Source organism: Cannabis sativa, chromosome 2 (assembly GCF_029168945.1).
Source record: "Cannabis sativa cultivar Pink pepper isolate KNU-18-1 chromosome 2, ASM2916894v1, whole genome shotgun sequence".
NCBI classification, from domain to species: Eukaryota; Viridiplantae; Streptophyta; class Magnoliopsida; order Rosales; family Cannabaceae; genus Cannabis; species Cannabis sativa.
In genome coordinates, this window is record NC_083602.1 from 7853071 (window position 1) to 7879882 (window position 26812).

Consider the following 26812-nt stretch of genomic DNA (forward strand, 5'->3'; position numbering starts at 1 on the left):
TTGTATTTCAATAGAAAATTCTTCCACTAACTCATTAGAAAATAATAAATATATAGACACAATAAAAAGAAAGTATATTTATTTTAGTATAGTATATATTGGCTATGTTTATTTTTATATTTACAATTATAATAAACATACTAATAATATAAAATACTTTGTATATATATGTTTATTTTGTTTTTATTTATTAAACATACTAATTTAATAAACAAAATAATAATATTCAGATATGTTTATTATATCACTCTGCGTGTCATGTTTATTTTTTAGAATTTTAAGCATTGATTTATATTTATATACATTAATGTTTATAATTTTGATATTGTATTTTATTGAAAAAAAACTTATTAAGTTATATTAATTCATACTAAAATAGATAATAAACATTTATCTTTAATAAAAAAAAATATTTAATTTGTTTATTTTTATAAAACTGTTTATTATTTATTTACTTAATTTGACAAAATTCTTTATTTTGAATTTTAATAAACATGTTTTATTATTAATAATTTTTATTTATTTTTTCTAATTAAATAATATTTAGAGTTTATAAAGTTTTGTTTGCTTATTTATTTATTTTTTGATGTAAGAATTGTATTTCAATAGAAAATTCTTCCACTAACTCATTAGAAAATAATAAATATATAGACACAATAAAAAGAAAATATATTTATTTTAGTATAGTATAAATTGGCTATGTTTATTTTTATATTTACAATTATAATAAACATACTAATAATATAAAATACTTTGTATATATATGTTTATTTTGTTTTTATTTATTAAACATACTAATTTAATAAACAAAATAATAATATTCAGATATGTTTATTATATCACTCTGCGTGTCATGTTTATTTTTTAGAATTTTAAGCATTGATTTATATTTATATACATTAATGTTTATAATTTTGATATTGTATTTTATTGAAAAAAAATTATTAAGTTATATTAATTCATACTAAAATAGATAATAAACATTTATCTTAAATAAAAAAAAATATTTAATTTGTTTGTTTTTATAAAATTGTTTATTATTTATTTACTTAATTTGACAAAATTCTTTATTTTGAATTTTAATAAACATGTTTTATTATTAATAATTTTTAAAACATTAATATAATAAACATAAGGATAAAATATTACAAAATAATATTATAAACATTAATTAATATAATAATCTATTTATGGTAATTAGTTTAATCATTAATGATTTATATTATTTAATGATTAAAATGTATGATTTTATGTAATAAATTTTGAAAATGTATAAATTTTTCAAATAATTTTCTTTTACACATTTTTTGTAATAATTTTATTTTTGTTGTGAAAAAAAGCCTAAAAAGAAATAGTTGTTTACCAACATTAAACTATAATATTAATATTATATGGTAGTTTGTGTAATAAAAAAAATAATTGTTTATATTATTTAGTGATTGTAATAAAAAATAGTTGTTTGCAAGGCGTGGGCCAGATCGCTAGGGTGAGATGGTGCTTTATCATGAACCCTCAGAGGGTCACATGCTTGTCAACTCTACTCCCCAGGTTCGCAGCGTGCGGTGCTTTAGACTTCAGCCACTTGAAGCTCCTAACCATCTTGTAGGAATGGGACCACGTCCCTACAAGGGTGGTCGGAGTGAGCACCATCCATATGACTAGGGAGTACGGCCCACGCTAGATGCAACCCAACTACTTTGCCCCACTTGGTTACAGGCCCACGGGACTGGACCCGGCGATAGGATTGTATAAAGTAATCAATATAAACATATTAAAAAAGTTATGTTTCGTCCATGTGGGAGGGATGGGATTTCTTCTTCCTTAAACCAAATCAAAACTTGTTCTTCTCAGTTAGTGTAAAAATCAATCTCAGATGCTATCCTACTCTCCACTCCTCATCTCACTGCACAACAGACTCAGAGACACAAAAAAACCTCTTTTTCCCTCTCCACCAAGGAACCCACTCACCGGCGGCGGCGCAGTTGCATCGTCCTCTAAGATCATGTATGTATGTCGTTTCAGTATTTTTTTTTCCTTTCTTTCTTTCTTTCTATGTCTATCTCTTCGTGCCTTATGTATGAATTTTTGTTATTGCTCGGTATTAGTTCTCATAGGGCTTGATTATCTTCCTTGACGCTCGCTGGGTTTATCATACAATACAAGTTTGGAATTAATTTGTTTTTTGGCATTTTTGCTCGCAACGTGTTTGATATAATGTCTCTTTCAAGATTATGCATTTTTCATTAGTTTTATCGTGCAAAGTTGACAATTTTGTAATTAGTTCTGTTGGTTTAAATCATTTAAACACCTAGTATAAGATTTTTACAATTTCTCCAATCTTTTATGCCATCAACTTGTCTAAGAATTCGATAACATGAGGGGGGGAAGTTCCTCAATAATATCTTTTGTTTGTTTGTTGGTAGTTCATTATTAAAAGTTATTTTTTATTTGCTCTACAAATTATTTACAGAATTCAGAGATACTTCTACTCTCGCAATTCACAACTGTTGAATATTGATGATATGTGCACTAATTTTTTACACAACATATGGCATGTTTTTCATCCAGCCATAATTATTTGAAGGTAGAATCCACTATGTTAAGAAGGTATGCCATGTCATTGTGAGTAAAATCTTGGTAAATTACTTGTGTGCACATATCATTGCTTTCAATCTCTATATATATGTGTGTATATTTCTGTGTTGAATTTTTTTCCCTTGCCTTGTGAGAATACAAGATGAATTTCTGGAAACCCATGTCACATGTTCATAGAAAACATTGTTGCTTGTAAATATGTGTATTGTAATTTTCATTGTTGTTCCTTATCTTAAAGCTTGAGTTCAATGATCAAGTCAGTTTCTTTTAATTTTTCCAGCTGAAACTGAAAGTACTATCAAGATCAATTATGGATTCTTAATTCTAGAAATGTGGAGACATTAGAGAGAAGTTTAAAAGGAGAAAAGGACTGAGTTTTTTTATTTTCCTTTTAGAAATATTAAACTAAAGAATACTCTATATTGCATTTGATTCTAAGATCTAACCAAGCTTGGTAACGTTTTTCAATTTAATAATTTGTATAAGATGCTTAATTTCTTCTCATAATACTTGCCTTGCAGCTAGGATTAGATACTGTACCTGTTCTTGTTGGTCCAGTGTCTTACTTGTTGCTATCAAAACCAGCAAAAGGTGTTGAGAAGTCCTTCTCTCTTCTTTCCCTCATTGGAAATATTCTTTCAGTCTACAAGTAAGAATATTATATTTTTATCAGACGTTACCTTTTTCAATGTTATCTTGTATTAAATCTTGTCAACCAAAAATGGTCTATGCTATGCAGGGAGGTTGTGGCTGAACTAAAGGCTGCAGGTGCCACTTGGATTCAGTTTGATGAGCCCACCCTTGTGAAGGATCTTGATTCTCACCAATTACAAGCATTTACTCATGCCTACTCAGAACTAGAGTCATCTTTGTCTGGTTTGAATGTTATAATTGAATCATATTTTGCTGATGTTCCTGCCGAGGCATACAAAACACTTACCTCTCTAAAGGGTGTAGCTGGGTATGGCTTTGACCTGGTCTGTGGAACAAAGATCCTTGATTTGATCAAGAGTGGATTTCCTTCTGGAAAATACTTGTTTGCTGGAGTGGTAGATGGGCGCAATATATGGGCCAACGATCTTGCATCTTCCATCAGTACCCTAGAGGCACTTGAGGGTATTGTTGGAAAAGGTATTCTTTCTATAAGTTCTTTGCGTTGGTTTAGAATGTTACTACTGTTCTAGAGGTTTAAGTATTTTCTGCTATCTTTCACATGCTGTAGACAAGGTTGTTGTCTCTACATCCTGCTCTCTTCTACACACTGCGGTTGATCTTGTGAATGAGACTAAGTTAGATGCGGAGATCAAGTCATGGCTTGCATTTGCTGCTCAAAAAGTAGTTGAAGTAAATGCCTTGGCTAAGGCATTGTCTGGACACAAAAATGAGGTGCTTTTTTTTCCCTACATATTATATTTGTTATTCAATATTTTTCCAGGCAGAAAATTATACTTAATAGGCTTTTTAATTTAGTTGCAAGCTTATTAGTTAAATTATTTGCATAATAACTTGCTACTTTTTTATGTCTTTCTGATTCTTGAGGAATTGGGATTTAATTTATTAGTTTTGAGCTTTTTTCACTCTATCTTTTGTAATCTATAAATTTTTATAGGGATATTCCTTTCATTATTTTTACGTAATTTTATTATTTAGCTCTAACTAGGAAGACACTGTATGAACAGGACTACATATAAATGTAATGATGAATGTTGCCGCTGTCTTGTTGTGTCATGTGATGATCAGTCAAGTTTGGATTTTACTTTATGATTTTTTTTATATAATTCTACAATACAAGTGAATATATTCAGTGTCTGATTTTTTATTTGTCTCCAGGCTTTCTTTGCTGCCAATGCAGCAGCTCAAGCTTCAAGAAAATCTTCCCCTAGGGTAACAAATGAGCATGTTCAAAAATCAGTAAGTCTTTGTGAAATGTGAATAGATGTCCACTTCAACATCTCGTGTTCTATAATTTTGATGTGATCATCTTTTCCTTACTCTGGACTGCAATTCTTTGCTTTTAAAGGCTGCTGCTTTGAAGGGCTCTGACCACCGTCGAGCAACAAATGTGAGTGTCAGGCTGGATGCCCAGCAGAAAAAGTTGAGCCTTCCTGTTCTTCCAACTACCACAATTGGATCCTTCCCTCAGACCATGGATCTCAGAAGAGTCCGTCGTGAATACAAGGCTAAAAAGTGAGCTCCGGGCTAGCTGAATATTGCTATAATTGTCCTAAAAAATTTCTAAATGATTTTGTTTGAACTAATTGAACTGTTATTGGTGTATACATTAGAATCTCCGAAGAAAATTATGTCAGTGCGATCAAGGAGGAGATTAACAAAGTTGTCAAGCTCCAAGAAGAGCTTGACATTGATGTATTGGTCCATGGGGAGCCAGAGGTGATAATTAACCAAATAAAACACTCATTTCTGTATAATTTTCACATTTATATCTTTTTATGAAGATCTTATTAAACTGCTGCTTTGTCAATCAGAGGAATGATATGGTTGAGTACTTTGGAGAGCAATTATCTGGCTTTGCCTTCACTGTGAATGGGTGGGTTCAGTCTTATGGATCTCGCTGTGTCAAGCCACCTATCATCTATGGTGATGTTAGTCGCCCTAAGGCCATGACAGTCTTTTGGTCCTCATTAGCTCAGAGTTTGACTAAGCGCCCAATGAAAGGAATGCTCACTGGTCCTGTAACTATTTTGAATTGGTCTTTCGTTAGAAATGATCAACCAAGGTAAGATACAAGTATAAATTAATTTTCTGGATATTTATCTTTTCTTTTTACTTTTTCCCTTATTAATGTCTTTTTGCTTTCAGGTCTGAGACCTGCTATCAAATTGCTTTGGCGATTAAGGATGAAGTTGAGGATCTTGAAAAGGCTGGAATTACTGTTATCCAGATTGATGAGGCTGCTTTAAGAGAAGGTTTGCCTCTTAGGAAGTCCGAGCAGGCTTTCTATCTTGATTGGGCCGTTCACTCCTTCAGAATCACCAACTGTGGTGTCCAAGATACTACTCAGGTTCAGCCATACTGATCTATTTTACATGAAGTTCTGTGATTTGTATCCTAAGATAAAAGTTACTTCTAGTTTTACCTACTTTTGAAAATATAGGGAGATTTTGAGAAAATTCAATCAATGTTTCAAATGTGAAGAGTCGCGTCTGGTTGTCTAAATTATTTTGTTGAACAGATTCACACCCACATGTGCTACTCAAATTTCAATGACATCATCCACTCGATAATCAACATGGATGCTGATGTGATTACCATCGAGAACTCAAGATCTGATGAGAAGCTTCTGTCTGTGTTTCGCGAGGGAGTGAAGTATGGCGCTGGCATTGGCCCTGGTGTGTATGACATCCACTCACCAAGGATCCCATCTGCAGAAGAAATCGCTGACCGGATCAATAAGATGCTTGCTGTCTTGGAGACTAACATTCTGTGGGTCAACCCTGATTGCGGACTCAAGACTCGCAAATATACTGAAGTGAAGCCTGCCCTTAGCAACATGGTTGCTGCTGCCAAGCTTCTCCGCTCCCAGCTGGCCAGTGCTAAGTGAGCTCGTTTTCTGCCATTGTCTGGTAATGATAAGTATCTGTTTTTCTACTCATGCTCGAATAATCCATCAACCATTTTAAATTTGGTTGATGTTTTTCTCTTGCAGTAAATCTAGAAGTTTTTGAAATGCTCAATGGAGAGTCTTGATGTTGCATTTTATCATATATCCTCTTGTGTCTGTTTTTTCCTTACATGTTTCTACATGGAAGAATTGATTGGAAAGAAGTGAAGAATAAAAAGAATATTAATACTCAATTCAAAGTTTTCAAACTATGAATTCATCATCCAACATATTGAAAAATGAAAACTAAATTAATTAAACACTAGTACAAAAAACTAACAAGTTCTCCCAACAACAAAGAAGAACCTCATTTTGTAAGAATCTTAAAATTGATCAACACAAGACCGTGGACGAGTCGAATTGTTGGTATTTATATTGAATCTTTGAAACAATTTCATTACGAACAATTTGGCTCTTCATACTACTTGTTGTGATTAGAACAGAACAATCACACTAAACCAAAATACTTATTTAGCCTATTTTAATCAAAGATTATCAAAGTCTCTCAAAACTAAAAATTGTTATCCAATAAGCACATGAGTGACATATGGACAAGTGACGAGAAACTATAAAGAATAATAGTGTTTTTTTAGCTGGTTGCTATTGATCCAACTCCAAGTTATCCTACAAATCTATCTTATGATCTATTATATTGTAACTTGTCTAGACTAGATTATCTATTTCAATATATACATATATTCTAAATTATTTATTTTTGATTTTTATATACAGAAAAATCTATAAGCTATATAAAAGTTGGCAATACTAAATTACAAAAATGTCTTTAATTTTTTTTTTAATTACCATAAAATCTTTTTATCATTTAATCATAAAAGCACTCACATTCATTTCTTCAAATAATTAATCAAGTGATTTCAAAAAGAAAAAATACTAATAATAATTATTCAAATATAATTTTTGTATATTAAATAAAAATGATTTTGTGAACATATATTAGATTGGCCAATTTATTGTAGAATTATTATAAAGTAGGATATATATATATATATATGTTATAAATAGTATTAATTATCTGGATGTCTAAATCTTTTATTTATTACCATTAATGTAATCAACATTCCCTTTTTCTTAGTTTCTTAATATTTGACTCTTGTATGTGTATAAATAGGAGATCACCTAATGGAATTAAACACTCAGAAAATTAACATCTCTTCTCTATTTTCTTTGTCTAAATTATAATATTACATAATACTAATATTTTATAATACGTTATCAGCACGAGACCAAGGTATGACAATGTTTTTGTTATGTGATCTCGAATTGCTTCAAAGTCATGATACACTAAATATATATATTTATATATATATACTCATCTGACTGAAACACATTCGAGTTAGCCATTTTTTTAATGAATTAATATTTATACAATATATGTTTATGCTTATATATATCTATATAGATGCTTATATATTATATATGTGTGTTGATTTGTTTATCATATTATATTGTTTAATCTTATTATTTTATTCTATATTGTACTGGGCACGTGCCTGTCGTACGGCAAAACACCTTGCTGATCTTTATCAAGCATCTGTGAAAGGAAATGAGAAAATAGAAGCAAATTTTGCCTATCAAGATGATGGTTTTCTCAAAGAGCCTTTGGATATTACACACTTAGATGTTGCAGATTTTTTTAATGAAGATCTCATTAATAACAATATGAATATCGATAATGGAGATGGGAATGTCCACAATTAGTCACTTTTCTTTGTTATGTTTTTTTTATTATTATCATTTATTTACTTTAAGGTGTTTATTTTATTTGGCATGTAATGAACTTTTATTATTTAAGCATTTATACTTTGAACTTATTATGTTTTTTTTTTGTTAATGAAGTAATGGACATTTGTCATTCTATACATGATTCTACAAATAATAGTGATGATATGTGTTTGGTGGATATCACAACCACTCATACAATACTTAGAAGTGATAAATATTTTTCAAATTTATCAAGAATGAAGGCAAATGTTAATACAATATCAGGCACTGCAAATTTAATTGAAGGCTCCGGAAGAGCCATTATATTGATGCCTAGAGGAACAAAAATTATTATAGATGATGCCTTATTATCCACCAAATCAAAAAGGAATCTGTTGAGTTTCAAAGATATATGTCGTAATGGATATCATATTGAGACAATAGATGAAAATAATTTTGAATATCTTTGCATTACATCTATTGTTTCAAGAAAAAAATGCATATTAGAAAAATTACCTGGTTTGTCTTCAGGTTTGTACGTTACACGTATAAGTACAATAGAAACTCATGTTATTGTGAACGAGAAGTTCACAAACCAGAAAAATTTATTTGTTATTTGGCATGACCGGTTAGGCCATCCCGGTTCAATTATGATGCGTAGAATAATAGAGAACTCACACGGTCATCCATTGAAGAACCAAAAGATTCTTTTATCCAGTGAGTTCTCATGTGCTGCTTGTTCTCAAGGAAAGTTAATCATTAAGCCTTCACCGGTAAAGGTTGGAATTGAATCCCCTGAATTTCTTGAACGAATTCAGGGCGACATATGTGGGCCTATTTGTCCACCATGTGGACCATTCAGATATTTTATGGTATTGATAGATCCATCAACTAGATGGTCACATGTTTGCTTATTATCTACTCGTAATGTAGCATTTGCAAGATTGCTTGCTCAAATAATCCGATTACGAGCACAATTCCCAGACTATGCAATCAAGACAATCCGCCTTGATAATTCTGGTGAATTTACATCACAGGCTTTTAATGACTATTGTATGTCAACAGGGATAAATGTTGAACATCCTGTTGCTCATGTACATACACAAAATGGTCTAGCAGAATCATTTATTAAGCACCTCCAATTAATCGCAAGACCATTACTTATGAGAACAAAACTCCCAATTATAGCTTGGGGACATGCTATTTTACATGCTGCGGCACTTGTCCGCATTAGGCCAACATCATATCACAAATTCTCCCCACTACAATTGGCTTTTGGTCAGGAGCCAAATATTTCCCATCTAAGAATCTTTGGTTGTACAGTATATGTTCTGATTGCTCCACCACAACGTACAAAGATGGGTCCTCAAAGGAGGCTGGGAATATATGTTGGGTATGAATCTCCATCTATCATTAAATATCTCGAACCCACAACTGGAGATGTATTTACAACACATTTTGCTGATTGTCATTTTGATGAGACAAGTTTCCCAGCTTTAGGGGGAGGGGAAAAGAAACAGGTGGAAAAAGAAATTATATGGAATGCACAATCATTATCTCAATTTGATCCTCGTACAAATTAATGTGAACTTGAAGTTCAAAGAATAATTCATTTGCAAAATATTACAAATCAATTACCAAATGCATTCACTGACCCAAAGAAAATTACAAAATCACATATTCCAGCTGAAAATGCTTCAATTCGAATTGAAGTCCCAGAAGGAGAATTAATTAATGATTCTAAAGCACGTTTGAAACGTGGTAGACCAGTCGGTTCCAAAGATAAAAATCCTTGAAAAAGAAAGGGAGCAAATAATCAAGATGGCCCTAATGAAGAGACTGAAAATTTCGAGGAAGATGTTGACATAAGCAAATCTCTTGAAGAGATTCAGGTACCTGAAAATATTAGCAATAATGAGATCTCAATAAATTATGTCAATACGGGAAAAGAATGGAACCGACTCGAAGTAATTGTCGACAATATTTTTGCTTACAATGTAGCACTAGAAATTATAAATGAAAACGAGGATCTTGAACCTAAATCTATCAAAGAATGTCAAAATAGAAAAGATTGGCCAAAATGGAAAGAAGCAATTCAAGCAAAATTGAATTCACTTGCTAAACGCAAAGTATTTGGACCTATAGTCCAAACACTTGAAGGTGTGAAACCCGTTGGAAACAAATGGGTATGTTTACGTAAAAGAAATGAGAAAAATGAAGTTGTGAGATACAAAACAAGACTTGTAGCTCAAGATTTTTCTCAAAGGCCAGGTATTGATTATGAGGAGACATATTCTCCTGTGGTGGATGCAATAACATTAAGATATTTGGTTAGCCTGGCTGTGAGTGAAAAACTCGATATGCGATTAATGGATGCAGTCATAGCTTATTTATATGGACCATTAGATAGTGATATTTACATGAAGATCCCTGAAGGATTTAAGATGCCTGATGCATATAATTCAAGCAATCGAGAAATGTGCTCAATTAAATTACAAAGATCATTGTATGGATTAAAACAATCAGGACGCATGTGGTACAATCGACTTAGTGAATATTTATTAAAAGAAGGATATAAAAATGATCCTATTTGCCCATGTGTTTTTATAAAAAGTTCAAGTCCTGAGTTTGCTATCATTGCTGTATATGTTGATGATTTGAATATTATTGGAACTCTTGAAAAATTTTCAGAAGCTGTGGAATATCTAAAGAAAGAGTTCGAAATGAAAGATTTAGGAAAAACAAATTTTGTCTTGGTCTACAAATTGAGCATTTAAAATGTGGAATTTTCATTCATCAGTCAACATATACTGAAAAGATTTTGAGATGGTTTTATATGGATAAATCACACTCATTGAGTAGCCCAATGGTAGTTAGGTCACTTGATGTAGAAAAAGATCATTTTCGACCTAGAGAAGAACATGAAGAGCTCCTTGGTTACCATATCTTAGTGCAATAGGAGAATTGATGTATCTTGCTAATTGTACAAGACCTGATATAGCTTTCTCTGTCAATTTATTAGCAAGATTTAGTTCTGCTCCAACATATAGACATTGGAAAGGGATTAAGCACATACTTCGCTATCTCCAGGGTACTATTGATAAAGGATTATTCTATTCTAATAATTGTGGGTCATAACTTATTGGCTACGCAGATGCAGGATATTTATCTGATCCACATAAAGCCAGATCTCAAACTGGCTATTTGTTCACTTGCGGTGACACTGCTATATCCTGGCGGTCAAAAAAGCAAAATCTGGTTCCTACTTCCTCAAATCATGCTGAGATACTCGCAATTCACGAGGCAAGTCGATAATATGTTTGGTTAAGATCAATGACACAACATATTCGAGGAACATGTGGATTAACATCTAATAAAGAAGTACCAACAATTCTCTATGAAGATAATGCTGCTTGCATCGCTCAACTTAAAGGAGGGTACATTAAAGGAGACAGAACTAAACATATTTCACCAAAATTCTTCTTTACACACAATCTTCAAGAAAATGGTGATATCGATGTTCAACAAATTCGATCAAGCGATAATCTTGCAGACTTATTCACGAAGTCATTACCAACATCAACTTTTGAGAAGATGGTTCACAAGATTGGAATGCGTCGATTAAAGGATCTCCATGAATGCCAAAATGAGGGGGAGTAATTTCATAATGCACTCTTTTTTCCTTGACCGAGTTTTGTCCCACTGGATTTTCTCGGCGAGATTTTTAATGAGGCAGTTATTATGGACATCCAAGGGGGAGTGTTATAAATAGTATTAATTATGTGGATGTCCAAATCTTTTATTTATTACCATTAATGTAATCAACATTTCCTTTTTCTTAGTTTCTTAATATTTGACTATTGTATGTATATAAATAGGAGATCACCTATTGGAATAAAACACTCAGAAAATTCTCATCTCTTCTCTATTTTCTTTCTCTAAATTATAATATTACATAATACTAATATTTCATAATAATATATATATTTTTTATAGATTAAATACTATTTTAGTGTGATTAAATCTTAAAAAAAAATTGTGTGTATTTGTCTTACATTGCTCATATGTGAGTGATTTGTGAGATTTATATTATACCAAGTAGTAACTAAGCTATAACCTTACAATAGAATTTTAGTAATTAAATAAATACTATTTTGGTGTCATTAAATCTATAAAAAAAATGATAAATAAGTTTTTTATATTTTTTTTTTGTGAATTATGACTTGGATAGAGTAATTTTGCTTTTCAACCGTGAGTTACTTACTATATATACTTAGGGTGCGTTTGGAAAGCCACAATGTAATTGGATTTGTGTGTAATTGGAGGTAATTACACAATTTGGTATGTTTGTCTGACCATGTAATTACAATGTAATTGTGTAATTGAAAGTAATTGAGGGGTTCCAATTACGCTCTCCAATTCTCAGGGCCCCCATGAGAATTGAATGTAATTACACTGTGTAATTACTAAAAACTTTCCATATTAAACATTAGCTATTAATAAATATTATTTTCCCATGTAATTACTAACTATTTTGCCAAACAAGATATTAGAAATTCATATGTAATTACCATCTCATATCCAAGCACACCTTGCATTTTAAAATATAGTGTAATTACTAAACTGTGTAATTAATATTTTAAGTTTCATTCACTTATATACCATTTATTTTTCTTCGACGAATTAAATATTTAATGTTACTTATAAGTTAGAGATCCTAAAATGGTTTACAATATTTTGATAAATTTTGAATAATTGATTATTACAAATTAAAGTTTAAATGTTATACTATGAAAATATTATATACATGAGTGTAATTTACTATTTAAATTTAAATGATTGTATTTTTTAAGATAACCAAAAAATTCTTTTATATATTTATATTTAGGGGCTTATATATATGATGCAAAAATAGGTGTGCCGATGCATCTTCGTTATGTTTATATATGTATAATTTTTTTTTTTTTTTAAAAAAAATAATAACAATGTACATTGCAGTTATTTAAAATATCTTGCAAATTTTTAATAAAATTTTAATAATTTATTTTTTTAAAATTTAGTTCAACATTTTGTTTCACTCTTGTATTAAAATTAATACGAGTGCAAAAAAATATTTAAACTATATTTTTCAATACTATAAATTATTTAAAATATTTTTAAAATATACAGAATATATTAAATAACTAAAGCGTAGTACATCATAAAACAAAATGAAATTATTTCACGTACTAAAAATACGATAGGAACATAAATTGTGTAATCAATTATTTTGGTGTATTCTGAGCTTCTCTTTATATATATGTGAGTAGGGATAATTTTATAATAATTATTAAATTAAATTATATGAGATCCAATAATCATATTAATAGTGGTATAATACATTACAATATTGTTAAGTGTCAATATATATCTATTTCTATTCTATATAAAGTATACCTATATAACTGAAATTCTTAGTTTTTGAGAATTTTATGGGTGATTTTTAATTTTTATTTAATAAAATAATAAAATATTATTTATTTATAATAAAATAATAATAAATATCCTAAATTAAATATTTGAATTTGAACTAATATTAACAATCACCTCAATTAAATACCCCCACAAAGGGGGAGGGAGTCGACTGAACATCTCAGCCATTGGCGGGAATTTCGCCTGATTTTAGTCAATTTTGGGCTGAAGCACCTCTTTTCATCTCAGGTGCTGGATATTCAATTTGGAGTTTCTCAATCAGGCTTAAAGATGGTGAGGTGGAAGAATTTGCTCTTTTTGTTTATACTTTTATTTTCAACCTTTTCTACATATTTCGGCACAATTATTGATGAGTGAGTATAACGAATTAGCTACTGATGTACCACTGAATATTTCCTTCAAATGGGTGTTTTTAAAATGAGAAAGAAAAAAAGAATGTTACAAACTACTTTATGCGATCATCTTATTTGTCATGTGTGAATTACAAATTGTAAGAATGATTTTAACGAGGACCATATACCTTTCCCATAATAATTTATGGTATAGTAATACAGTTAACAAATTTATTACTATTCAAGTGTTCTTCTTTATTCTCTGAAACAATCATTTATAGGTTGCTGCTTATTCAGATGGCCATATCAAAGTCTATGAGCTCTTAGATCCCTTGGAACTGAAGAATTGGCAACTTCAGGTCAGTACACTTCAGTTTCAATCTTACTTCTCTTACTCTACTTCAGTTACATTAATTTTATATAAGCTGAAAAATCATACTATTACTGAAAATCTCTGCAAGCTATGTACCGACTTTTCTTTTGAATTTTTATGATTTTCTAACATTTAGTCATTACTGTACTCTATCGGAGATGAAAAGAAAAATATTAACATGTTTGGAATTGTTCATTTTGGTCAGGCCGAATTTCAGAATGTCAGTGATTCAGTTTCTATTTTGAGCAAAGCTTCATGTATGTCTGCATCTATTTCATGGAATCCACCAAAAGGTGAAAGCCAGGAATTAAGTTTTGTTCTGGGTTTCAATTCAGATACACCACAACTTAACTCCTCGAAGGTATGCACTTGCTTATAGATTGTCATGGTCTTTAAAGTTTTATTTAAATAGCTTTAATTTTTTTTTAATCGATTCACAGCTAATCAGAATTCCTGATTTTACTTTTATGGTCAATGAATCACCTCTCTGCTCAATTAAATATTCTAAAACAATCGAGAAAGAAAAGCAGAGCCTTTTAGGCACAAACCCACAAAAAGTTTTCTTCTCCAATATCAAAAACCCACAAAAAGTTTTCTTCTTTTACAATCTCTTACTCTAAAATTTTCATAACCATTTCAATCTAGGCTTTGTGTGCTGTGGATCGAGAACCATGTGTGGTGGAGCTATTATCTCCGACTTCATCTCGACGAATGCGCCGCCGCAGTCCACTCGTCTCACCTCCAACTATCTCTGGCCGGATCTCAAGAAATCCAACTCCGGCAAACGTTTGCAGAGCCTTTTAGGCACAAACCCACAAAAAGTTTTCTTCTTCAATATCAAAAACCTACAAAAAGTTTTCTTCTTTTACAATCTCTTACTCTAAAATTTCCACAGGAAGATGGAGAAAGGTCATGGATCAAATTTGTTATCAGATTGTGGTAAGTTTCTTTTGCCGTTTTCTTTTGCTTCAGAAAAATCTTAATATCTTTCGTTATTCTCCAAAAATTTATGATTTCATTTATTTGTTTTGTTTTTGATTTGCAATTGCAGGCGCCGAAGAAGGAAAAGGCTCCTCCACCGTCATCGAAGCCCGCTAAGTCAGGGGGAGGCAAGCAGAAAAAGAAGGTATTGTTATGGTTTTAGGGTTTGAAGCTTTTCTTAGTTGATTATTCGGCTTAGTGCTTCTGGCTCGCTAGGATCTATCATATATTCTGCTTGAAGTGTATTATGCCAATAAATGCTTAATTTTATAAAATGGTAAATTCATCAAGATTGATGCTTTAGTAGCAGATTGTTAAAGGGAAATTTGAATTTATATCCATGTTTTATACCTAAATTAATTTTTTAAACTAATACTTATATCTATTGAAAAAGTAGGATCACTTTTCCCTATACCCTAAAATACCCCTCTTATTATTTTCAACCTTCTCTTTCTTCCTCTTTTCTCTGTCAAAGAAAGCCTCCCAACCGTATGCACACCGAAAACCCAACCCGTGAGGCTAGATCGCACCACCCAAAACTCGACACCACCCACGGTGAACCACCGCACCCAGCCACCGCACCCACCCCGACCCAGCCCCACCCTCTCGGACCGCCCAAAAATCGCACCCCGAAAGTCTTCCTCTCTCTGAAATCGCAGAAAAAAAAAAAAAAAAAAAATTGCTCCGTCCGATGGTCGGACCATGGGGTCCGACCAATCGGACCCATGGTCCGACAATCGGACACTGGGTCTCTCTTCCTCTCTACGAAAAAAAAAAAAAAAAAAAAATTGCTCCGTCCGATTGACCTTTTGACCGTTTCAACTGCAGCAACAGTCTATTAATTGACCTTTTTCTCAATTATTTTGCTACAATATCAGATTCCTATATATAAATTATATTATTTCTATTATACTGACAATCCATCTATAACCTCCAAAGCAAAACATATATATATATAAAATAAAAATATAAAATCTGACAAACGTACGTATCCGAGCATACAAAAGGCCGCTAAATTAATTAAGCACAGTGGCAGAGTTTTTCCATATACATATAATATAATTAAATTGATTAATTTTCTTTCAGGTCATGATTTTAATGAGAAAGCAAGTTGGGAAATTGGTCCAAATGACGAACTGCATTAATTTGTAGTTATTAATCTCTCGAACGGAGCAATTTTTTTTTTTTTTTTTTTTTGCGTTTTCGTAGGGAGGAAGAGAGACCCAGTCCGATGGTCGGACCATGGGTCCGATGGGTCCGATTGGTTGGACCCCATCGGACCCCATGGTCCGACCATCGGACGGAGCAATTTTTTTTTTTTTTTATGCGATTTCAGAGAGAGGAAGGCTTTCGGGGTGCGATTTTTGGGCGGTCCGAAAGGGTGGGGCTGGGTCGGGGTGGGTGCGGTGGCTGGGTGCGGTGGTTCACCGTGGGTGGTGTCGAGTTTTGGGTGGTGCGATCTAGCCTCACGGGTTGAGTTTTTGGTGTGCATACGGTTGGGAGGCTTTCTTTGACAGAGAAAAGAGGAAGAAAGAGAAGGTTGAAAATAATAAGAGGGGTATTTTAGGGTATAGGGAAAAGTGATGCTACTTTTTCAATAGATATAAGTATTAGTTTAAAAAATTAATTTAGGTACAAAATATGGATATAAATTCAAATTTCCCTTGTTAAACTACTGCATATATTTTTTTTTTTTTGCAAACATCTAAGCGAGTGTTTGATTTAGGGATTTTTTTTTAAGTGATTTATAAATGAATGTTTTGGGGGAATGATCAAGCATAGGTGAAATTATCAGAATAACTTATCATTTTACATTGGGTCACCCTTAATGGTTGCTCACTGTATATTTTAGTATCATGAGCTTCCAGCCTTCCACAAATGTCATATTATTCCTTTAAAAATTGTTTAAATAATGTTTTTTCGAAAACCATAGTGCTCAATTGCTCATAATGTTTCTGTTTTTCAATCGGTATTGTTTTTTTCCTTTTAATATTATTACTGAGGATAATAAACTTTTATCACAGAAGTTACTGGGGTTGTATAATGATTATGCATTACTTAAACTGTTTATGTTCCATTATGCAGAAATGGAGCAAGGGTAAGCAAAAGGAGAAGGTTAACAACATGGTTCTCTTCGACCAGGCAACTTATGACAAGCTTTTGAGTGAAGCTCCCAAGTAGAAGCTTATCACTCCATCGATCTTGTCTGATAGGTTGAGGGTAAGTTATTAAAGAAAATGGTGTTAATTGTGTTTGTCAATGCTAACACACCTGTTAAATTCGTTTATTTACTTGTTTGTGCGGTTTAATCTTTTTGGGTGTGTAATACCTTCAAGGGGATAGCTTTTGAAATCTTTTTGTGGATTAGTATCATCTGTTCATATCTTTACTTGTTTGAAAGCATAGTTGCGAACAGAAATAACACAAGATAATCTTATAATGCGTACATGCAATGGATTTTTTCAATTTTGGTTGCAAACTGTATGTATTTAGTATTTTTGTTCTTCTTATGGTAAGTAAGAGTTGAAGTATATGCTTGGGGAATGAGTTGTTGTGCTTTGTAAACTATTGTGCAAGTTTGTAAGCTATTTTTAGGAGTTAAGTTTTGAGAGAATAAAGTAAATACGTGAGTAGTGTGAATTAAGGAATTTGTGTTGCTTCAAATTTAATATTTTGTATTATTTTGCATTCGCATTAATGGATCACTAGCTCGCAGAGCAATCAAGGATTTGATGGCGAGGGGTTTGATTAGGATGATTTCTGCTCTCTCCAGTCAACAGATCTACACCAGGGCCACCAACACCTGATTTCCAAGATGATAAGCTACTTCAACGCTCTATTTTTTTTTTTCCCCTTCTTTGAGATAAGTTAAATTTGCAGTGTGAACATATAAATATATGAGCATATTTGTATGTAAAATTGATGTTTGACAGAAAGTCAACGACTTATCATTAAAATGTAATTTGTATTGTACTAATGCCTAATGCATCTGGTTTGTAAGTTGTAACTGTATTTTTGCTCTAATTGTCTATTAACATCACTTTTATTTTTCTATGGAGAAGAGAAAAAGGATTAACCAAGTTCAGTTATTTGGTCTCATATTGTACTATACACATCGATTTAAAGCCTAACTAATTAATTAGTATTAGCTGTGCAATTTGTATTTGGTGAACTAATTACAAGTATTCAATGAACATTTAGCAGGGCATATTAAAATGATACGAGCTCCTATTTTATTTTTTATCTTTTTTTTATTTATTATTTTTTTTTTTTTGTTATTCAGCTTTTGTTTTATTTTTTATCTTTTTTTTATTTATTTATTATTTAGTTCGCCATAAAGAATTTAAAAATTAAATATCTATGTATTCCTTTTCCTATTATAATTTGGACATTCTTATTTTAATTTATATCATAGCTAGCTGAGAATAATAATATATGTCATCAACCCAAAACCTATTTATATTTTATCTCTTCTCTGTCTTTTTTCATTCCAATATATATAACAGAATCATATACCCTCTAATTTTTTTTGTTGGCCGTTACACCGCTTCTTTTCTTCTCCAGATTTTTCTCTCTGCTTATTCTCCCAAGTAATGTTAATATTCATCACTTTAATATCATATTTTTTTTTTTTTTTTTTTTTGAATAAAGATAAATATGAAATTTTAATGTTAATATTCATCGCTTCTTCATTTGTTTCTTTTAAGAAGAATATATCTTCATCATGCATCTCTCATATTTCGTTTTCGTTTCTATTGTTTCTATTAAATTTCCAAAACAGTAATAACATTGATTGATTGTAAATTAAAAGAAAATAGAAAAAGAAAGTAGTTGTAACAATTTATTGTGAATAATGAATATTGTCCAAATATTATATTAAAAAATAATGAATATTGTCAAAAATAAAACTCTATACTATATTTAATCATATTGAGTTTTTCTTTTTTGATCTAACCGTTTCATGTAAGTATGGATTTTATGAATTATTATTATTTAAATTTAATGTCTGCAATTACTTTATTACACCATCTTTTCTTACTTGTGTAGATTGGATTCTTACAACATTTTCTGCATTAGCATAATGACACATGGTAAGATGTCATACACAAAATACCTAAAACTTAAAAATATATTTTGTTTAAGAGAAACTAATACATATGAAATTAATGTTTATAATTTTATTTTACAAGATCGTGACAGAGAACCTTCAAAGCGAATTCCATATAAAGATTTACCAATCGAAAAAAATAAAGCAATACGTAAAAAATAAAGAGAGAGATATGCTAGACAAAAATCATTTAAGATCAATAACATTAGTGTAAGTAGTAATCCCAGTCATATTGATCTTCACACATATATTGCCGAGAATACGGCAACGTCAAGTCAACAACAAACAAAAAGACTGCGAAATGACTCCACTCACTCTACCATAAATGAAGATGAATGTTCTTGTGGAGATAATGTTTCTACCAATGTCGATTGTGAAACTAATTTATTTGTAAATTCATCATCTTCGAGCAATGTCAATTTCAATCAGGTTTGCATTTGTCCCATATTTTTTTTTTCAAAACTCAGCTACTTCATTCACGTGATGAAACTCCCTATGATTATTTTGGATATTGTTTTTGATAAATATTAATATATATAATCAGAACCCAAATGAATTTGCTGGGGGATCAACCTACAATAAAAGAGTAACAAGACCTCGTAGCGGTAAGGGACACTTTAAATTTATAATTAAAATCAATATGTTATGTGAGTTGGAATTTGATACCTAATTATTATTTTACAATAAAAAAGGTCTACATCTTCATTCCTCACCTCGATTTCGTCAATTGCTAAAAGAGGTGTCATCTGAAGCATTTTCTCTACCATCCGTCCCTCGATGCAAACATTGCAAAGCGAATCGTTTCATTCATGAAACAACAGGCTTTTGTTGTGCCGATGGAAAAATTTATCTCGCAACAAACGATGTGCCGAATGAACTTTATGAATTGTTTACTTCCAGTAGCGAAGAATCTACACATTTTCGAACATACATTCGAACTTACAACAATAAATTTGCTTTTACATCAATGGGAGTTACTTACGACAAATCAATGTGTCGAAGGAATAAAGGAATATATACTTTCAGAAGCCAAGGGCAAATCTATCACACAATCAATAATTTACTACCATCTGATGGACGTCCCTCTAATCTGCAACTATATTTTTATGACACCGAGAATGAATTGGAGCACCGACTTAATGATTCAAAATGCAGATTGGATCCATCTGTTACAACTCAACTTATGAATATCCTTCGAATCAATCCGTATTCTATATTCTTTCGTTCACTTGGAGATTTGCCAGATTTGGAAACACAAATAATTCAAGTAAGAGAAGATGTTGGGCTAGATCAGCGTGTATTCAATGCTCCTACATCCTCACAAGTTGCAGCAATTTGGGTGGAAGATGATGAAGGGTATCAACAAGGAGGGCGTGACATTTTTGTGTATAATCATGATGGTGGAAAACATAAAGTTCAGTATTACTACGGCTATTACGATCCATTACAATATCCAATTTTATTTCCTCACGGAGATTGTGGTTGGCATCAACACATAAAACGAATTGGAGGACACACAACCAGATCCAATGTTCGTAGCCCAACAATAGATCCTCAACAGTCAACCACTACAGAAGAATTACTTGCCGCTGAAGAACGAGGTTAGATTGTAAAATTTTAAATCTCATCAATGTTTTATTCATTGTGCACACCATATTTAGTAACACTTCCTTCTCACTCAACTCCTGTAGTATCAAACCGACAAAAAAAGGAAGCAGTAGTTTTGTGTCGCGAATATTATTGCTTCAAGTTACAAATAAGAGAAGATGCACGATCAATTTTGCTACTCTCAGGACGACTGCTACAACAATATGCCGTAAATATGTATGTCAAGATTGAGACATCAAGATTAGACTATTACAGAAATGAGCAACAACATATTCGGTCTGAGTTGTATAAAGGTATAGTTGACACAGTAACGCTTGGAGAAAGAGATGCTTCTAATGTTGGCAAAATGATAATATTGCCCTCTTCTTTTATTGGAGGTCCACGAGACATGAGAAAGAGATACATGGAAACTATGACTTTGGTTCAGCGATATGGAAAACCGGACATTTTTTTAACGATGACTTGCAACCCAAACTGGAAAGAAATTACCAATGAACTAAGCCAACATGAAGAAGCTCAAAATAGACCCGATTTAGTTGCTCGAGTATTCCATGCCAAACTGGAAGAATTAAAAGATAAATTATTTAAACGTGAAATATTCGGCAAGGTTGCCGCATACGTCTATGTTATTGAGCACCAAAAAAGGGGCCTACCACACGCCCATTTTTTAATTATCCTACAAAGCGATTGGAGATTACATGCACCCGAATCTTTTGATGAGATAGTATCAGCGGAGATTCCTGATAAAAATACAAACATGCACTTGCATAACGCTGTTGTGAAACACATGATGCATGGACCATGTGGAGATTTGAATCGATCAAATGTTTGCATGAAGGGCAATCCTCCACGTTGCGAAAGAAATTATCCAAAAAATTATGCACCTTTTACGTCTGTTGGAAATGATTGCTTCCCAATATATAGACGCCGAAACAATGGAACGCACGTGAAGGTGAGAGGCACACACTTAGACAATCGTTGGGTCGTCCCATACAACCCGTATTTGCTTGCAACCTTTGACTGTCACATTAATGTTGAAATTTGCTCTACAATAAAGGCTGTCAAGTACCTCTACAAGTACAAATTTCAGAGTTGACGAAAAATCTGCAACTGAATGAGGTAAAAACTACTATAATATTTACTTTATGAAACTTTCGTTTCAATATCTTACTATTATTAACACCATTTGATTTGGATGTAGAAAAAATATTTTTAGATTGAGGCGGCAATAAAAATAACTAACACTCTCTAGAATTTTTATTACATGTCATGTGACGCATGTCATAAAAAAATAGATTTATACAATCGCAATGAAAAAATCATATGTGACAAGCCAACATGCGGCCAAGAAGGATTTCCTACACCACGGTATATTACAAAAAACATATGATGTTATTGAAATTAAGTTAAAATAAAAAAATATACTAACAATCTTATAATGCATTTTATAGTGCTATAGCATATGTTGAACTTGATGACAATACAAAGAGCCTATCTGCTGTCATGTTCGCATATATTGTCGAAAAAATATTTTCGTGTAATGTTGCCCAACTAATGAACTATACTGCAGAGGTGTAGTTTTTAAAAAATTAAATAGTTTTACATGCCTTTCATAAGTTGATTTTTTAATTAAATAAATTATGCACATCATGTCTAATCATCTTAAATGAAAATACATCACTGTTTGCAGGAACACCGCCGCTTTGTCGACACTACCATAATCAATTTATCAAAGAAAAAATGGATAATCCAGATATATGCGGACCCGGCTAGAATGAAAAGTGCAAAATACAAAAATTACACTATTGTCTCTATCAAAGAAAATGAAGATTGAAATCCACCAATGACTATCATTAGTTTTCTTATCTACAATTTTAAGACTAATGCTATCTTCAATTATCAACAATTTAGAGATTGATTTTTTATTTTCTTTTTATCTTACCCCCATTTAAGTAATATTTCTTTAAGTATTGGAACATTAATTTTTAGTTTATTTTTGGATTAACTTAAGAATATATTTAAATCATTAAGCTTTCTTAAACACTAATATATTGCATTCAGTATTCAATAATAATCTCACTTTCAAATAACATAAAAAAAACCTAGCATAAAATTTAATATACGTGCCTCGCACGTAGTTTTTTGCTAGTATATATATATATATATATATATAAAGGAAAGTTCAAACAATTTTAAGTGGCACCTATCTTTCCTTTCTTGAATTGTCTAATTTTTGGTGATTTTCTTAATCTATATATTATATACAATTATATCTTATAATAATAATAATAATAATAAATATTACTATAAGTTAAAAAAAAAACCTAACATATGTATCTGTACATATATATATACTAGTAAAAAGCTACGTGCGAGGCACGTATATTAAATTTTGTGCTAGGTGTTTTCTATGTTATTTAAAAGTGATACAATTAAAAATTAAAGAAAAAATATTATTAGTTATTAGGTGAGATTATTATTATGTGTATCTAAATATTATAGTTTATAATATTGTCAATTAAAATTGAATACCAAATGCAATATATTAGTATTTAAGAAAGCTTGATGATTTAAATAATATGTTCTTAAGTTAATCTAAAAATAAACTAAAAATTGATGTTCCAATACTTAAAGAAACATTACTTAAATGGGTGTAAGATAAAAAGAAAATTAAAAATCAATCTCTAAATTGTTGATAATTGAAGATAGCATTTGTCTAAAAATTGTAGATAAGAAAACTAATGATACTCATTGGTGGATTTCAATCTTCATTTGCTTCGATAGAGACAATAGTGTAATTTTTGTATTTTGCACTTTTCATTCTAGCCGAGTCCGCAAATAACTGGATTGTCTATTTTTTTTCGTTGATAATTAAATTGAATATGGTAGTGTCGACAAAGTGGCGGTGTTGGGCAGCAGTATATTCCATTAGTTGGGCAGCAATACACGAAAATATTTTTTCCACAATATCTGCGAACATGACACCAGGTAGGCTCTTTGTATTGTCATCAAGTTCAACATATGCTATAGCACTGTAAAATGCATAATAAGATTGTTAGTATCTTTTTTAATTTTAACTTAATTTCAATAACATCAAATGTTTTGTAATATACCGTGGTGTAGAAAATCCTTCATGTCTGCATGTTGGCTTGTCACATATGATTTTTTCCTTGCGATTGTAAAACTTGTCACACAAAAATTTTATAAAGTAAATATTGTAGTATAGTTTTTACCTCATTCAGTTGCAGATTTTTCGTCAAATTTGAAATTTGGATGTTAGTCACTATTTTGCGTAATCCAACAGAAGAAAATGTTATGTTACGTGGCGAGCCACATAAATGTTAGTTTTATTTAAGTTTTAGTATTTTTTTAAAATTTTGGTAACTAATTTTATATTATTATTTGAACGATTTGTTTTATAAAAGTAAACTTGATGTAAGTGAACCATAATTATGTATATAAAGTTATGATATGCACTTTGTTATTAATATTAAATAGAATGTTAATCTCAATATATTCATACTCATATAATAATTATTCTTAATGTGATAAATCATAACAACATATCACTTTAATATTTATTCTTTGTTTTAGAAAAATTAAAAGGATCAATATATGTATTTTGTAAAATTTAAAAGAAATATTATTTACGAAAAATGTCAACTCAACAGTTTAAATGGTGAACTGATTGTACATCAAAAAATCTAGTATTTCGTTATCATCGTCGAGTTAGACATATGTCTTTTTACTAATAATATATACAGAATATATTGGTATAAATTAAATTAAGTTCAAACCTCAATAAAAGAGCTACATCAAGTTCCTCTGGTGATTATCCAAACATGCCAAAGTTTTATAGACCTATTATGAATAAAGTAAATTTTAATCACATAACACATAGAAAGTTGAATCATAAACATGGAAATCCACAAATGAAAATTCATATGAAAATAGAAAAAATTAATTAAATAAACTAAGAAAGAAATACTGAAATTTTTAAAGAAAAAAGTCATTTGAAAAGATTTCTTTATCTTAATAGAAATACTGAAATTTAATTAAATAAACTAAAAAAAACTACTGAAAAGATTTAATCATAAACGTGTATAACATTATTTCATTAGAAACTATTAAGATTGCCTTTTATATATTCCTCTGAAATCTAGATATTTTTCAGGCATGGTCTTCCAATTTAATTTTCTTTCCGAATTTGTTTCCTAATTAAAAGAGGAGATGAGCAATGAAATTAAAAAACTTACTATTGGAAGTAGATTTAATCAATATTGATATGATCAATGGAGGAGTAGTATATATATCTTATATATCACAAGCAATGGAGATGGATTTAACAGAATAATACCCACTATTAGAATGGCATGTAAAATAATTATCAGCAATAGTATACATGTACCTAGAAAGTAACACTATTTGATTGTTTATTGATGATATTGTGAGATTATGGCATATGACTTGTAGGTGAATGAGTTTAATTCCAATATTAATACCTTCGAACTCAATTCTACATCCCCCTCATATAAGCAATAATATAGAATTGAACCCCCAATTGAAATTTGAAATTCGAAAGAAACACTTAGATACAAATGAACTCCTCATCAATTGAAACCAATTTCATCAATTTTACATAAAAAAAAGGTTCATCAGTAAAAAAACATTAGTTTGAAACTACCAAAACCTCAAACTTTTTTCTTAAAAAAATATTTTATGGGAAATGTGTTCATTGTCGCCCCTTAAACAACCAACTTTGTTGGAATTTAGTAAATTTAGTAATTAGTTGTTATGATTGTTATATATTAATCGAAATGAAAAAAAAAAATGAGTAACAAAGTAAGGACCTCTTAGCAGTACCATTGCCATATCTTTCAACCAAAATCACTTCTTCGACTCCTCCTCCACATCTACAGCAGAAAAACTACCCAACAATTGATCAATCGACATGATGCTAGATGGTTCATTTAAATTATAACGATTGAAGAAGGACTCAGATTGTATTTTAATTTTCAGTTACTTGGCGCGATCAGGAGAAAGAGGGTTCTGGTTTTCTCCTCCATTTTGAAGAGAAGAGCAGATGGTTTGAAATGGACGAGGTGTCTTACTCCTCCATGTCCGTGTAGTTGTTGTAGAATATTCAAAATCAGAAGTAGGTAACTGCAGAGAATAGCAAGCCATGTCGAAGAAGAAGATGAAGAGTATATAGCTAGGTAGCTGTAGGTCATGATCATGGTCATGACACCATGGCCGTGGGACTAATACCAAGAGACAATTGCTTAGAAAATTATTTACATGAAGCAATCAAACTCGAATAGTAAAACAATAAGAAACAATAAGAACCAACTTGAAAGTCCAAATTTTATTTTTTACCTGGCAGTTTAAGCAACACGACTTAAAATTCAATCCATATAAATATTGTCATTGCTATTGTCCAAAATCTGCAATCGATCAACTGAAAATAAAATAAAGAAATTGAAACAATTCCTTTTTCGATTTTCATCTACATTTCTCAACAACCAACCAAATATATATATGAATAAAAATGAAACAATACCTGAATCGGAGACTCGAACGACATCATTGTAGAATAAACGATCTGACTCAACTTCAAAATTTGAAGCCGCATTCTGTTCTCCGGTTGAGTTGACGATGTACTCCAGATTGGAGTGGTAGCCGAAGAGCGAGTCTACCTGTTAACTGACCAGGCTTGCGACGATTAGGATCGGGTTTTCTTGAAGACGATGCTTGGATCAGAGCAGGTGAGAATGAGGCGAGAGAACAAAGGTGTGGTAGCCTTCAATCGTATAAGACCATCTCATCATAATCAATCGTATAGGATTTGAGATTAATCACCGTTGTTTTCTTTTTAAATGGGGTATGGTTTCCGAATATTTAATATGAGTTCAAATATTAATAGGATTTATTTTATTATTATTTTATTATATATAAATAATATTTTATTATTTTATTAAATAAAAATTAAAAGTCACCCA

At 31.1% G+C, this 26812-nt stretch overlaps 3 protein-coding genes and 1 long non-coding RNA gene across 5 annotated transcripts; 3 read left to right on the plus strand and 1 right to left on the minus strand.

Moving 5' to 3' along the window:
• Positions 1 to 1549: 1549 nt before the first annotated feature.
• LOC133034705 (5-methyltetrahydropteroyltriglutamate--homocysteine methyltransferase 1-like) lies at positions 1550 to 6320 on the plus strand. The gene is made up of 10 exons (XM_061110039.1): positions 1550 to 2008; positions 3117 to 3244; positions 3335 to 3726; positions 3818 to 3981; positions 4426 to 4506; positions 4616 to 4782; positions 4881 to 4986; positions 5082 to 5332; positions 5416 to 5617; positions 5789 to 6320. The coding sequence occupies exons 1-10, from the start codon at positions 1874 to 1876 to the stop codon at positions 6155 to 6157; spliced, it is 1995 nt and encodes a 664-aa protein (XP_060966022.1). The 5' UTR covers positions 1550 to 1873; the 3' UTR covers positions 6158 to 6320.
• A 7298-nt stretch (positions 6321 to 13618) lies between these two features.
• Positions 13619 to 17291, plus strand: LOC115721405 (protein SEH1-like). The gene is made up of 6 exons (XM_061110052.1): positions 13619 to 13684; positions 14025 to 14102; positions 14322 to 14477; positions 15012 to 15055; positions 15168 to 15242; positions 17183 to 17291. The coding sequence occupies exons 1-6, from the start codon at positions 13682 to 13684 to the stop codon at positions 17259 to 17261; spliced, it is 435 nt and encodes a 144-aa protein (XP_060966035.1). The 5' UTR covers positions 13619 to 13681; the 3' UTR covers positions 17262 to 17291.
• A 2881-nt stretch (positions 17292 to 20172) lies between these two features.
• LOC133034098 (uncharacterized) lies at positions 20173 to 21909 on the plus strand. Its single transcript, XM_061109118.1, has 2 exons — positions 20173 to 20806; positions 20897 to 21909. Exons 1-2 carry the CDS (start codon positions 20173 to 20175, stop codon positions 21907 to 21909), a joined length of 1647 nt encoding a protein of 548 aa, XP_060965101.1.
• A 2710-nt stretch (positions 21910 to 24619) lies between these two features.
• LOC133033914 (uncharacterized) lies at positions 24620 to 26792 on the minus strand. 2 transcript variants are annotated; one of them, XR_009685935.1, is made up of 3 exons: positions 26374 to 26792; positions 25677 to 26271; positions 24620 to 24674 (listed from the first exon to the last, which is right to left on the minus strand). It is a non-coding gene; the product is annotated as an uncharacterized LOC133033914 (long non-coding RNA). The 2 variants fall into 2 exon arrangements; XR_009685934.1 differs by lacking the exon at positions 24620 to 24674 and having other exon boundaries at positions 24683 to 26074; positions 26190 to 26271.
• Positions 26793 to 26812: the final 20 nt, after the last annotated feature.

Excerpts from the sequence above, each read along its gene's own strand:
- LOC133034705 (XM_061110039.1), top strand. The coding sequence starts at position 1,874 with ATGCTATCCTACTCTCCACTCCTCATCTCACTGCACAACAGACTCAGA. Across the intron at positions 3,982-4,425 it reads TGTCTGGACACAAAAATGAG|GCTTTCTTTGCTGCCAATGC; the intron begins GTGCTTTTTTTT and ends ATTTGTCTCCAG. Across the intron at positions 5,333-5,415 it reads GTTAGAAATGATCAACCAAG|GTCTGAGACCTGCTATCAAA; the intron begins GTAAGATACAAG and ends TTTTGCTTTCAG.
- LOC115721405 (XM_061110052.1), top strand. Across the intron at positions 14,103-14,321 it reads TGAAGAATTGGCAACTTCAG|GCCGAATTTCAGAATGTCAG; the intron begins GTCAGTACACTT and ends CATTTTGGTCAG. Across the intron at positions 15,056-15,167 it reads AAATTTGTTATCAGATTGTG|GCGCCGAAGAAGGAAAAGGC; the intron begins GTAAGTTTCTTT and ends TTGCAATTGCAG.
- LOC133034098 (XM_061109118.1), top strand. The coding sequence starts at position 20,173 with ATGGGAGTTACTTACGACAAATCAATGTGTCGAAGGAATAAAGGAATA. Across the intron at positions 20,807-20,896 it reads ACTTGCCGCTGAAGAACGAG|TATCAAACCGACAAAAAAAG; the intron begins GTTAGATTGTAA and ends CAACTCCTGTAG.